This window comes from Lipophrys pholis (assembly GCF_963383615.2).
Source record: "Lipophrys pholis genome assembly, chromosome: 1".
NCBI lineage: Eukaryota > Metazoa > Chordata > Actinopteri > Blenniiformes > Blenniidae > Lipophrys > Lipophrys pholis.
In genome coordinates, this window is record NC_137635.1 from 45161655 (window position 1) to 45174893 (window position 13239).

The following is a 13239-nucleotide window of genomic DNA, read 5'->3' on the forward strand; positions in this document are numbered from 1 at the left end:
CATAAGTGAGGGAGGACGTCTTGCGTAGTGACGTCATTTTAATTCAGGCCAATCCCATTCGAACTAATGAGACTGTGCGTACCTCCCCATTAAAGCGTCATTCACAACCGACACAGGCGAAAGAGTGAGTAATATTTACGCTTTCTGACTCTTTCTTTTTTCTTTTTTTTCTTAACTTTGACAACATTTGTGTGTAATTATCACAACAGTTGTTTCAGAAGCCGAGTGTTGGACAATTAACCAAAAGGTTTCGGTGTGTTTAGTAAAACACTGTCAGCCGCATAACCCAGTGTGTTGCTAAGGCGGAGGGTTACACACACACACACACACACACACACACACACACACACACACACACACACACACACACACACACACACTCCACAACATAAATACACGCTACACTAACAGGTACACGCATTGACAAACAAATACTCTTACATAAACACACACTCACACAGAGACAGACACACACACACCAACACATTCACTCACACACACCACACAAAGGCACTGACACACTTTCTCACACAGGCACACAAACACTCACACCTCGACACAAACACACATGAACACAAAGCCACAGACACACATTGACATCCACCGATACTCACCCATATAAAGACACACATTCACAGACACACAATACTAAACATACACACAAATACAATGTAATTGAACTAGATACCAAGAATGTCCCTCAAGGAATATTAAAGTATGCCTACTTTATCTGTTCTGCTTGTTTTCATGTAGCCTTTAGATGCATGTGCACTTATATGGTCACATATGTATGTGTAAATATAAGTGTGTGCATTGACACACACATAATTTAGAATCGACCTGTTTATATATCTCTGTTACATCAGTCGTCAATGTTTTATGACATGTTCCTTACATATTTTTGCGGTAAACTATGAAATGTCATGGCACGGGTAATTTCCCTTGAAACACTTGAAGAAATAGTTCATCTTGTCCTTTTTTTCCAGAGGCATGTCTACAGAGGAGGAACTCCACAGTCCCTCTCCTGGTTTAAACTCCACAGGAGAGGGTTTTCCAATGAGTGTGTGTGATCTAGACAACAGTCATGATCCGGGAGGAAGGAGGGGAGCACACAGCAGTCAGCACATATTGCTCTCCGAGTCCGACATCGGAAGGTAAGCGAGCAGTGGAACATGTAGGCTTGTACAAAGAACCAGAAGTCAATCTGATTTCACGTTTTCATCTTCTTTTTCTGTTGCTTCGCTCCAGAAGAAGAAGCTCTTTCCTACAAATATTGATGGATGCAGAAGCAGCTGCCAACTCTGCTGCAATAGAGCTTCTGTCTTTTAAAGATGCCGTGGAGGAAGAATCTGCTGTAGGTTTCCCAGAACTTGGATTAAGTATTGTTTTTCTGTGAGGGAAAAATGTTCCACCACGATGACTGAAATCAGCTATAGGCAAGCTACTTGAAACAAATTTTCTGATTCCAAAGAATGACTACTGTTGAGCCACAAACTTTCTTATTTGTATGGTTTCCAAGTAAATGCAATGCTTTCTTTACCACAACATAATGAAACAAGGTGCTTTTTTTTCAACAAAATTCAGATTTAACTAAATAGACCGACATTTCTTTTTGTTTTTTTAATTTTTCCATGTTAATAATTTGAGACAGGGTGCCAAAGACAAGCAGCGGATTCAAAGACAACTTCAGCTCCTGCTGGATAACTTGAAGGATTTTAGGAAAGTCAACAAATCTGTGCGTCAGAGACTCAAACAGCTCCAGGATGCAGAGGTGGGTTCAATTTCTACACCACTCTCAATAACCGAGACCCCAATTACACGACAGCGTTTCAAGTGAGATCCCATCGTTTTTGTGTTTTCGTTTCAGAAAAGTCTAGCGTTTACACTGCAGTGTTCTGAAAACGATGTCCATTATCATGGAAACAGCAGAAAATGTGTTTGCGAAAAGTTGTGTGTTACCCCTTTTCCCCAGAGATGTAGTCGGAACATTGTCAAAAAGTTGCGTTCTCCCTCATTTCCACAGAAACAGGAGTCAGAGTGTTTTCAAAAAGTTGCATTTTCGCCGTTTCCAAGGAGACGGAGCCTGAGCGTTTTCAAAAAAGTTCCTCCTTGGAAGCCATTTTCAAAAAGTCACAATGTTAGTGACTACGAGCACCGTTGTCGTCTGAACAGACACACAAAACGTTTGCATTTTTACTTGAAAACGTAGCGTAAACAGACCCTCAGTCTCGTAATCCATTCCTCTCAGGTTCGTGAGCTTCTGTGTTTTCAGTGCATACCTTTACGCCGATTGAATCAAATCTCTCCTCAACATGTTTTGACATGATCAATATATTTTACTATAGGCTGATCAAAGTGACGGAGACCATCAGATCAACATCCTGCAGAAGAAGATTCAACAAGCCGAGAGTGAAAATGAGGTGAGAGTTGTGTTGTGTTGTTTATGCTTTTAGGCATTCAATCCTGTGTGTGTGTGTGTGTGTGTGTGCATGAGGACCACAACTGAAAGAAAAAAGCACGGATCTTCAAATCAGCTCCACTTATTCAGTTTCATATCGATTGCTCTGGTTTCTCTCTCCAAGCATCTGAAGAAGAACGTGAGTGAAACTGAACAGCAAGTGAAGGACCTGACGGCTCTCTGGAAAGAAGAACAGGTATCGATCGAGACGCTTTCCATCACGTGTATGGATCCAAACATTGCCATTTCAAAGCGTCCCGTCCCGCAGGAGAACATCAAGAGCGCGGCCCATATCGCCAAGTCTGTGGAGGCGACTCGCGCTCACCTGCAGGGGCAACTGCGCAACAAGGAGGCTCAAAACAACCGTCTCAGCATCCAGTTACGCGTACGAACATCTCCGACGGCTAAAGCAGAGCTCAGCGGGTCTCCTGGAGATTCACGGTGACTTTTCTTTCCAGGCCCTCGAGAGGACGGTGACTGAGCAGAAGCTGCAGATCTCTGACCTGAGAGCGTCCATCACCTCTCTGAGTGAGAAGGCGGCACAGGAGAAGGAATCACTGAAGAAAGCGGCCAGAGCTCAGAAGCTGAGAGCCGAGAGGTTCGAGGCTGCCGTGGAGAAATGCCACGCTCAGCTGATGGAGAAGGTAGGCGGGACGGAGGAGTAGAGCAAAACCGGCACGCTCCAATCTGGCCTAACCACCAAGCAAATTGTAAACATTTGAAATAAAATGTATTTTTTAAAACATATTTTACCAGTCCGGCCCACTGAAAATGTGTTTGACACCCGTGAAGCTTTCGAAAACATTCACAACCTTTCTGGAACGTGTCACAATGCCTTCATATGTGTTTCTAAAAAATCTTCGAAATGTTGTTTTTGTATTGATTTGAATGACGAATCAACTTTAAATGTTTTACAATTTGTTCATATTTGCGTCTTTGGATTGGATTTGACTTCGGTTGGTGCAGGACGCTCGGTTGTCCAAAGCCCGTGAAGAAAGAGAGTCCAGGAGACTGCAGGCAGAGCGGGAGACGCTCGAGAAAGACAAACTCTCCGCTCATGTCGACTCACTCAACAGGTTGGTGAGTTAGATTGTCGTGCATGCAGCCCGCCCACCGTCCTCACTGTGTCCATTTCCACTGAAGTCAAATTGCAGAGCTGACGGCGAGGCTGCACAAGGAGACGGACGGGCTCACGGCGGCTGGTGACAACGGAGACCTCCACGTCAATAACGCAGCGCTCAAGGTACGAGTTACTGTGGCAGGCTTTAAATAATCCCTGCGTACACGAGTTACTGCCACTGAGTAATGCAGACAGATGTCTCTTGTCTCTGTTAGAAGATGCACAAACTAAATTCGAGGCTTTTTCGTTTTATATTTCGAAAATATTCCATTTTGAATCAGTACCTGTTTCCAGTTGGCTAATTTAGAGACGTCAGTATGAAAACTGTCATTGTGCTATTTTTGAGTATAGATAAAAACCTTTCTAAGTACTGTATTCATAAGAATGGTTTGGTTTGGCAAATCGGTTTGGAGCTTCTTGTGAACTGGTTTTGGAGCCGGCCTTATGGTTGGCACCCCTGTATTAAAGGGAAAGAACACATTTTATTTACAGCCAAATACTACAAGTGACTTCTGTTCCTTTTCGTGTTTTCATATCACTGAAAGGAAATCCAAAAGCACAAACTTTCCTTATTTTGTCTCCTTCTAACATCGATTTGATTCCTTTTACGCACTTCTTCCCGAAGCAGTTAGAAAACTCTCAAAACATTCTTCACAATTAACGATTAATGATAATTGTTGGGGTTTTTTCCCCGCAATGTTTGGCCTCCTGTTTCAGATTGTATTTTTCAATCATAGGTTGATCATGGGGGGAGATCAGAGCAGGTTTGGTCATGATTTTTCTGTATTTCCATCCGTAGATCGCAGAGCTGGAAGCCGAGGTTGATGAATGGAGGATAAAATACGTGAATCTTGTGAGCGAGACAGAGAAGTGGCGGGAGAGAGAGGAAGCCAAAGTAGAGAAGGTAGTGCTATTTTTCCTCTTAATGACACTTTAAACCTGTTTATTTGCACCTCTGCGTCCTATTTGTAGCATCTGAACCTGCTTGTGTGAACAAATCAACCCTACGCCAGTAAAATCAAAGTGTCGATCTCAGGAGGCAAAGTGGCACAGCTCTTGTATCTCACCCTGACACGCCAGGCGAGGCGGGAGCTGCAGGGTCGAGTAGACGAGCTGAAGGCGCACTGCCAGTTACTGAGCGACACTGAGCGGCGTCTCTCCGACTGCCGGCTGAACCTGCGACTCCTGGAGAAGAGCAGCTCAGAAAAGTCCCAGTCGATTAGACAACTGCAGGTTAAGGTGTGCAGCATGAGGGAGTGCAGTGCCGTGCAGTGCCACAGTCTGCCACCAGGTGGCAGTGCTTTTCCCATGTGTGTTTTTAACTCCTGCAAGTGACTGCTGTGATAGGCCTTCCAAGTTCTTTTGTAACTTCTGCATCTGAATTCAGGATTCTCCGTCCACAGATGAAGAGCGAAGCCAAACTGTTGCGCTCCTCTGTGGAAATGAAAGGCTCCATCGAGGAGGCCAACTCACAGCTGCAGGAATACGTGGATTCTCTCCAGGAGTAAGACAGCAGATCTCAAATATTTATTTTTTTTTGTGAGGTTTCCTGCTTGGAATTTGCTTACTTGTGTGTGTAGGAGGATGGACAGCCTGCAGCAGGAGAACCTGGAGCTGGTCATGAGGCTGGCGGATCAGGATGAAGCTCTGAGCTACAGCAGCCAGCATCTGGACCAGCGGTCCTGTGAGTGTCAGACTCTGAACCAGCAGCTGGAGGCGGCTTTAGCGGACGTCAGGCAGCAGGTACGGGAAGGTCTGGTGATGATCAGTAAAAGATCTGCGCCACCTGTGGAGCTTTTATTGATATTAGCCAACAGTTTGGGGATGATTGGATATGGTACAACACTGGATCCAACTTGAAAATAGGACTTGATCAGGCATAAACATAGTACCCCAGAGATGGAAAAACAAATATAAAGAGTCAGATTACTAATGCAACAACACATCATCAGTAGGGTTAAACGAACCCGTCTCATGGCGGTCGAAACCCAGTTCATGTTTTCTGTTAGTGGATGAACAATTCAGAAGGATCGTGAGGCTCTGCTTTCAATTTGAACTGAACAGAGAATCCCTACACCCCACCTGAACATGGGTTTAAATTCTTCCTGCATTATTGACATGAAGAGATGAGAAGAGTCAGCTGAGGAAAAGCGACAGTGACAAGAGCATTTCTTCTTTCAGATTCAATCACAAACAACTCAAATGTCCTCAGAGACATCGATCATAGGGACATTCATATCAGTGAACCTGTATAGTCAATGGGGGGCACAAAACAACCTGAATTCAGGCTTTGAGGGATTAACAATCTCACTTCCCATCATGTTTTAACATTCAGGTTATTTTTCCCATCAGGTGAGCAGGGTGAAGGAGCAGGCGGCGTCCAGAGAAGAAGCCCTGCAGACTAAACTCCTGCAGCTGGAAGCCGAGAGGAGCCAGAGGCTGGACGAGCTGAGGCTGCTGCGTGACAGCAAGGTCACGGTGAGTCTGAAGAGCATGAGCCTGATGAGCTGCAGCCTCACCGGGTGAATCTCTGAGGAAAACTCTGCGTCTCTCTGCAGGCACAGAAACAGTTTGAGGCGCGTCTGAAGGAGCTGCAGCTCAGCCTGGACCGATCAGAGAGCCACAAACAGAGCATCCAGAACTACGTGGACTTCCTCAGAAAGTCTTATCGGACCTTATTCAGTGAAGGGTGACGTAACGGAGATTGGCTCCATCTTCTGTAGGTCATCACATTTGCACCTAGAACAAATTAAGAACCGTTGATCTACAACTGTACCTTTCTTTGGCTCCGTTTACACGACAGTGAAAACACATTGTTTTCGCATTTTCATTTCAGATTTTGGAGTTTACAAGGCAATGTTTTGAAGGTGTTGTCCATTTACATGGGAATGGCAGAAACGCCGAAAATGATACGGTTCGTATGTTGGATCACAAGTTGTCGCTGTTTGGTTGTTTTTGTAATTTAACCTCACACTCCTGCACGCAGTGAACAATACGCTATAAACATTAACAATGCACACGGACATTTGTGTGGACTAACAACGAAGTCGGATTACTTTTACGGGTGTCTCTTAACTCTAAAACTACCAAGTCTCTGGAGAATATGGACTGGCAGTCACAACACTCTGAAGGCGGAGTTGGAGTGTTGTTCAAAAAGTTCCACCTTGGGAGCCATTTCAAAAGGGAGCATCACGGTTTGTGACTGCCTTACTGCCTCGAATCCTGAAGAGTTTGGCCATCGGATCAGGGCATTCAAGACGATGATAACAGAGTGACTTCTGGGTTTTTCACCAAACAGGAGACTTTGCCACATGTAGAAACTGTGACAGTAATTGAAAGCAGCCCAGTGGAGATGTGAAATCACAGCCTCACGTTGGTGGAGCCGACTCATGGGAAACAGATGATACTGAATGAAAGGGATTTCCTGTCTTGACAAAAAGATGCCGCGCATTCTCTGCTGGACTGAGATGAAAGATAAAGGTGCTTTAACGCTGCGAATCGCAATCGCTGCAACACTGGAACTGAACACGGATGCTTTAGTTGTCTGTGCTGCACTTTTAGTTTGTATCTGTGCTACTAAACCTCTGACGTGTCCTTGTCGCTTCTAACAAAGCTGCATTGTGCTCCACCATGGTGGGGATGGAAGCATTTCATCTCCGCCTCCTCTCTCTTTATCCATTTACGTAATGCTGCTGATCGCTTTGGGAATTTGCTTTTCCGGTTTATTATTATTGACTATGGCCGCTCCTGATCTTTTGTCCTCATTATGAGCTCAGTGACCAATGTGTTGTTGTTTTTTTTATTTATTTGTTGTGTGATGTTATATGGATTGAAATCATTTCCCCTCAAAGTCCCAAACTTCACACAGACTTCTGTATGAACTTTATTTGATTGAATCATAGTCATATTTTCTTCTAAGTTAGGGAGCTTAAATGTACAATCTTTATTTGCTTTTTCTATGAATTGTAATTGTATTAATAAACCTTAAAGCATTGAGAATAAGCATATCAGTGAGTTCATTTTATCAGCTTGCCTTGCAACCTATTTGTGTATTTTGATATGTCGTACCGCTTTTGACCACAAGATGATGCTGTGGGAGGATTGTATGTTTTTGTTTTACATGATAAAAGGAAGATTAGCAGCTTCAGCTGTCACTGCAGTGATCACTTCATATTGGAGCTTGACCATCTTTGATGAAAGAAGGCAGGAACTTATGGATGACGGCGGTCAATATTTACATTATCTTGGTGAAGCTGACTCCACCAGTTCGGGGGTGGTGAGCTCAGCATCTGTCCTGCAGCACAGATTTTACATTCCAGTAATTCCCAAAAACTATCGGGTAACGTGTGTCACCAACCCGAGGAACAGGTTCTGCGACTGTACCACTGAAGACTTTGGTGGTCATAATGTTATGGCAGATCGACACACACAGTTTGTGTTTGTTTCCTTCTTTTTTATTTCAGAAATATGAAAAATAAAGATTTGGCAGTTGAAAGACAAACTTGAGAGTTAAAATTCAACAATCCTCACAGACAAGACGAGCAAGTTAAATTACAGCTTGACAATAAGGTCAATGTACGATTAATCCACCGATAACATGAAAAGGTCACGGTAGGAAGTGAAGAATGTGACTGTGAGTACATGTCTGTACTTTAAAGTTAAATCAAGTACTGTATTTGTTAGACTAGAAATTGCAATGTTTTTAAAGTCGTTTGGCTAGTCATGTGAATTTCATTGGGAAGCAACGTATGTGTCAAAACAGATGGTAAGTACCATCTGAGACCACTAGATGTCATTGTGTGACAATAGAATGCTGCTACTGACATCTAGTGGCCCCAGATGGTATTTACCATATATTTTGTCATACAAGTTGTTTCCTAATATAAGTCACAAAAGGTCAACCAATTAAAAAAGTGACTCATAGTCTTAAAAATATAATTGAACCCCAAACATGTTTCTTGTCAGAAACCTGTTACTTGAAAAAGACATGATCCTCTTTATATGTCCTCCTTGTGGTACAAAATGGTATTTCAAGACTAGCCAGGTTATCGTTCTAACGTTAAAAGAGTAAATATTAGAAATAGAATATTACTTCACATCCTTCTGTTTTTTATGTCTGAAAAAAAGCCATTGTCCCATATTGTGGTTTTTAAGTGGAACAAGTTCATAAATTATGATTATCATGAAGTGATTTCTCTCTTTTTCCTCCACACAGACGCTGACGGCTCACATGTTCCTGAAACTGTGCTGAACATTGACAGAGACGCTTCTGTGGGATTTGTAGAATGCGGTGAAGTCATGAAAACGCACACTTCTGCTTTCACACGCCTCAGTTTACCACCGAAGCTTCTGTTTCCACCCTGTTTCACTCATGCATTCAACATCAAACTAACTTGTAGTGCATTATATTACACGGCTGTTGTGCACCATGTTTTACAGAAATCTCTCAGGAAAGTGAACTAAATGGAATCATAAATAGTAAAATATGTGCGATTTTGTTTATTTTAATGCTAGTTTAGAAGACTTCAATACATATATAGCGACTGGCATTCAGAACGATATTTTCTTTTAAGTGCTTAAAAGGGGGACTGGAGCCAATCCTAACTAACTGTGGACTCAAACGGAAGCTTTTCTCACTGTGAGGTGAGCGTGCAGACCACTACACACCACCGTACTTGCTGAACTGGTCAAAATCAGAAACATATATAGTCATAAATAAAGTCAATCCATGACAAACAAAAAAATCAACACAAACATGGCAACATGTTGAGAAAAGAGTTGCCAGATTGTTTCCAATCCATAAATACAAACGTGAAATAAAAGCCAACAAACAAAACTTACATTTCACTGCAAAAGAAAAAGAAAAAATAACATCCACAATGTAAAGGCTCCTTATAGAAGCGAAAACAATAAGCTCCAATCTTATGAAGCAGAAGTAGAGCGTATTTATCGGGGTTTCACCTTCATCACCATCCTGGTGAAACCCCGTTCGTTCCTGGACAGGAAGTGGACGGGCCGTGTGGAGAGGACAGTTTCATTGAACGGCTGGACTTTCTGTGTCTGGCCACTTCTGATGTTTCTTGAGGAGAGAAAATATTGAGACTTTAGAACGTTAGAATAGTCACAGAGCTGCTGTCGCTATCTTTAGCATTAGCATCAACCAAACGTTTGCAAACTTAGGTCCCATTTACAAGACAATATTTTCAAGAAAACGTCTGTGGACTCGCCATTGTTAATGTAGCGTATTGTTCTTTGTGTGTGGCTTCATGACAGAAACATACAACAGCCCCCACTAGTGGCCGTTTCTGTGTAAATGGACATAATTCTCAGAAAATTGCTGCGTAATCACAAAAATTATGCCTAATCACTTGAAGCATTGGGGTGTAAACGGGGCCCTAATTAACAAAACTTTTACTCCCTGGGTGAGGATTTCCTCTTTAATCTTGAACTGACTTAACTTGCAGCAACATTGAACAATATCTCACTGCATGTAACATTGGCTTCTCTGAGCAGCCTTGTGTATACTTCATCAAATGAAATCAAATTGCTCTATCATCTTTCCATAATAAATAAACAAATAGATGTAAAATTAAGCTATAATCTCAGTTTTCTAACAACTCAGCCTAGTTACTCTGGTTTGGCTCATTAAATAATAACAATCACACAAGGCTTTAACTTCATTCTCATGGATAAAAGTCCTGTTTTCCATCCTCATAACTTCCAGTGTACTTTCTCTCTCCACATTGCATCTGTCGTACTTACCACAGCCACTAGAGGGCCCCGTACATCTTACTAGTTGATAAGTAATATCCAGAATCTCGGTATATTAACAGGACTGATGTAAATATGTCATAATAAATACTCCGTACCGTTAAAGTCGTTGGTTTACAGGGTCGAACTTCACAGAGGCGCGTTTCTTTCTGCGGTTTGCACCGAGCGTTGTTGGTCAGCCGGGTGGAGACTCCTGCACCACAGGACCCGGAGCACGGAGACCAAGCTGTGGTCCGCGGCAAACAACGAACCCCCACGTGACCCATCAAATGATTCCTGAAGACTGGACAGAATATGAAGGAATTAATTATTTACAAATTAATGTGGCGCCGCAAAACACGTTTAAATTTAAAATGAGGCGAAAACAGCTCATAAAATTCTATAAAGCTTATAATTTTACTCTATAAACAAAATCTGTACATTTTTCATGTTTCAAAGTATAAGTTATTCCACTTTATGTTTTATTAACTTTTTATCAGTTTCATTGCTTTTGATGTTTAGCTGTTTAAGCTATTTTATCCATTTTCACTCTTTAAGTTGTTTGTAAGATTTTCTATTTTAATGTTCCCTTTCAGCCATTTTAGATGTTTCACCCAAATATCTGGCCTATTTTAGTTACTTATTACTTAATTATACTTTATACTTTACCTAGTTATTTTAGCAAACTTAGTCATTAGGTATTTTACCTATTTTACCTCATTTTAAGTTTTTTTTTTTCAACTGTTTGACTCTTTGAAACATTTTATTTCAGCTATTCTGGCAGTTTTTACTTTTTTATCTTTTCTGATGGTTTTTGCTATTTTAGCAATTTTGGCCATCCTAACTATTTTAGGCATTCTGACAGTTTTTTCTTCTTTTTGTTTTGCCATTTCAAATAATTCTACCTGGTTGGGCCGTTATTTCTTTGTACATTTTCTTGTTGGTTTAGCTGGATTAGTCATTAGCAATTTTAGCTGTTTTAGCAGTTTTCATTCTTACTTTTTGTAGTGATTTTAGCTACTTTATCCATGGTACAATTTTTAAGCTGTTTTGATAGATTTGAGCTATTTTAGGCATTTTGTTTTATTTTCCTTTATCATTTTTTCAAGGTATTTTAGCTCTCTTTTTTGTAATTTTAGCTAACTGTTGGGCTGCAGAGCCACATGCAATGATCAATATCAATGACGTGATTCTAACTTTGCAACATTTTGCCGACCATCTCTGGTTTCTTACGTGTTCAAAGAAAACTTTACATATCAGACGAATCTTTAACTGTCGGAGAAGCCAAGACATGCTCCCACGCCTTTAGTTTGTTATGCTCACCAGTATAAGACTTGGATTCCTCCATCCTGAAAAGAGCCCGCTCATTTTTGGGAATTGGATCATTTTCTTGATCTTTCCTGTGCTTTCTTCTCTCTTTCTTCCCCACCTTCCTTTCCTTGGGGCAGACAAGTTGCTCGCAGCACCTTCCTGGTACCTTCACCCTTTTGGGTTTGGCACAGCCCAGTTTAGCTAAGGAGAGCTGGTGGGGGCACAAGGAGACGCACCCAACCGATCCGTCCATGCAAGTACACTGATGCTTGCAGTTTGGACGGAAGGTTTCCCCGTTCTGGAAAATTCTGCTGTTGTACTCACAGGTTCTCCCCTCTGATCTGGCTGTCGAGGCAAAAAAAAAAAAAGAAAAAGAGGCTGTTAAAGCAAAAACTGACAGATACTAGAAAACAGAGAGAAAAGAAGTCAGGGTACCTCTGCAGACGCCTTTAACCGAAACAAATCCACCTCCATAGTTGCATTCCAGCCCTTTGGCGCTGTCGCATGGCTGCGTCTCGCTGCAGTCTTCAAAGAGCTGCCGGGCACAAACTTCACAACATCCACAGCTGTCCAGAATGAGACTGACTCCTCTGGGACATGTCGGTACGTCGGACGGACACCGGCAGTGCTTCGGACACCATGCTGACACCTGAGATGAGACAGAAATCGTATGATTCTACGCAAAATTCCCCATAAAAACAGCCAAACAAGCTACTTATTGACTATTTCCTCACCAGTGTAACACAAAGAATTTCTGTGATTAAGACTTTCCACATCTCGAGAGGCTGAGGCGATCTGTCCTCGGGGTAAAGAAAAGAACGTCCAGACCTGTCGGTAAGTAGAAAGGGGCTCGCTCTCTCTCTTCTGGAGTGCGCATCGCTCTTTTATTCAAGGCGATCTGACGTATGGCTGAAGAGGTGTCCCAAAGCTATGAGAGGAATGTCTCTGTATTGCGTTAGGCATTCTCCTCCTCTCTGCCGACAATGTGCCAAGACCCACGCCAACTGCCCCCCCCCCCCCCCCCCCCCCCCCCCCATCCCAACTGCCCAGGCTCCCTCTCCACTGTGTCACTCTTTAAACCCGAGATAAACTGAAATTGACTTTTCCACCACAGACAATACCACGGTCATCTTGAATCCAGTATTACACAACGTAAACCGTCATGGAGTGGATAATACTTGGAAACAGATGTCATGTCTTCCCCTTTGTCTTTATTTTTTTTCCAGTATATGTAAAAACAGTAATACGTTTTCCCGTTTAAAAGACCAATTCATATCAAAATTGTGCCTATTTAACATATTCTGAATAATATTGTCTTGAGAGCATCACTGACCTGTCAGCTTTGAGCATTATTAAAGGGGTCATATTATTCAGCTTTTCAACACTTTCACATGGGTCTTGCTGGTTCAAAAACATTGTATTCAAAGTTTATTGCCCCAAAATCCAGCTTATACTTGGATTTTCATGTATTTGAAAATTGGATCTTATGAGCCGCATTCAGAATCTGCTGTGTCTGTGTGAGCCGGACTGGCTCCACCCACACATGCCCATCTTGAGAAGAGGAGGAAGTATTTACTCTCGTGGTGCCATGTGCCAGAAC

The 13239-nt window shown here is 42.3% G+C and overlaps 2 protein-coding genes across 4 annotated transcripts; one reads left to right on the forward strand and one right to left on the reverse strand.

The window, feature by feature from the left end:
• The first annotated feature begins 74 nt into the window (after positions 1 to 74).
• Positions 75 to 7582, forward strand: LOC308118083 (uncharacterized protein). 2 transcript variants are annotated; one of them, XM_080477313.1, is made up of 16 exons: positions 75 to 124; positions 987 to 1154; positions 1249 to 1354; positions 1652 to 1771; positions 2346 to 2420; positions 2583 to 2654; positions 2727 to 2843; positions 2917 to 3102; positions 3425 to 3534; positions 3602 to 3701; positions 4378 to 4482; positions 4982 to 5082; positions 5159 to 5321; positions 5931 to 6056; positions 6137 to 6297; positions 6415 to 7582. In XM_080477313.1, exons 2-15 carry the CDS (start codon positions 991 to 993, stop codon positions 6269 to 6271), a joined length of 1680 nt encoding a protein of 559 aa, XP_080333439.1. In that variant the 5' UTR covers positions 75 to 124; positions 987 to 990; the 3' UTR covers positions 6272 to 6297; positions 6415 to 7582. The 2 variants fall into 2 exon arrangements, with proteins under 2 accessions (XP_080333439.1, XP_080333440.1); XM_080477314.1 differs by having other exon boundaries at positions 106 to 124; positions 6137 to 7575.
• A 456-nt stretch (positions 7583 to 8038) lies between these two features.
• Positions 8039 to 12539, reverse strand: LOC308117258 (CCN family member 1-like). Of its 2 annotated transcripts, XR_013935830.1 has the most exons (6): positions 12374 to 12539; positions 12075 to 12288; positions 11652 to 11984; positions 10448 to 10632; positions 8429 to 9657; positions 8039 to 8354 (listed from the first exon to the last, which is right to left on the reverse strand). XR_013935830.1 is itself a non-coding variant. In XM_080476012.1 (5 exons), exons 1-5 carry the CDS (start codon positions 12413 to 12415, stop codon positions 9613 to 9615), a joined length of 819 nt encoding a protein of 272 aa, XP_080332138.1. In that variant the 5' UTR covers positions 12416 to 12539; the 3' UTR covers positions 8039 to 9612. The 2 variants fall into 2 exon arrangements, 1 of the variants encoding a protein (XP_080332138.1); XM_080476012.1 differs by having other exon boundaries at positions 8039 to 9657.
• Between the last annotated feature and the right edge of the window lie 700 nt (positions 12540 to 13239).

Coding starts and splice junctions, on each gene's coding strand:
- LOC308118083 (XM_080477313.1), top strand. CDS start 991: ATGTCTACAGAGGAGGAACTCCACAGTCCCTCTCCTGGTTTAAACTCC. Junction 1,772..2,345: donor AACAGCTCCAGGATGCAGAG/GTGGGTTCAATT, acceptor ATTTTACTATAG/GCTGATCAAAGTGACGGAGA. Junction 4,483..4,981: donor AGGAAGCCAAAGTAGAGAAG/GTAGTGCTATTT, acceptor CTCCGTCCACAG/ATGAAGAGCGAAGCCAAACT.
- LOC308117258 (XM_080476012.1), bottom strand. CDS start 12,415: ATGTGGAAAGTCTTAATCACAGAAATTCTTTGTGTTACACTG. Junction 11,985..12,074: donor GGTTAAAGGCGTCTGCAGAG/GTACCCTGACTT, acceptor TTGCCTCGACAG/CCAGATCAGAGGGGAGAACC. Junction 10,633..11,651: donor GGAATCCAAGTCTTATACTG/GTGAGCATAACA, acceptor TATTCTGTCCAG/TCTTCAGGAATCATTTGATG.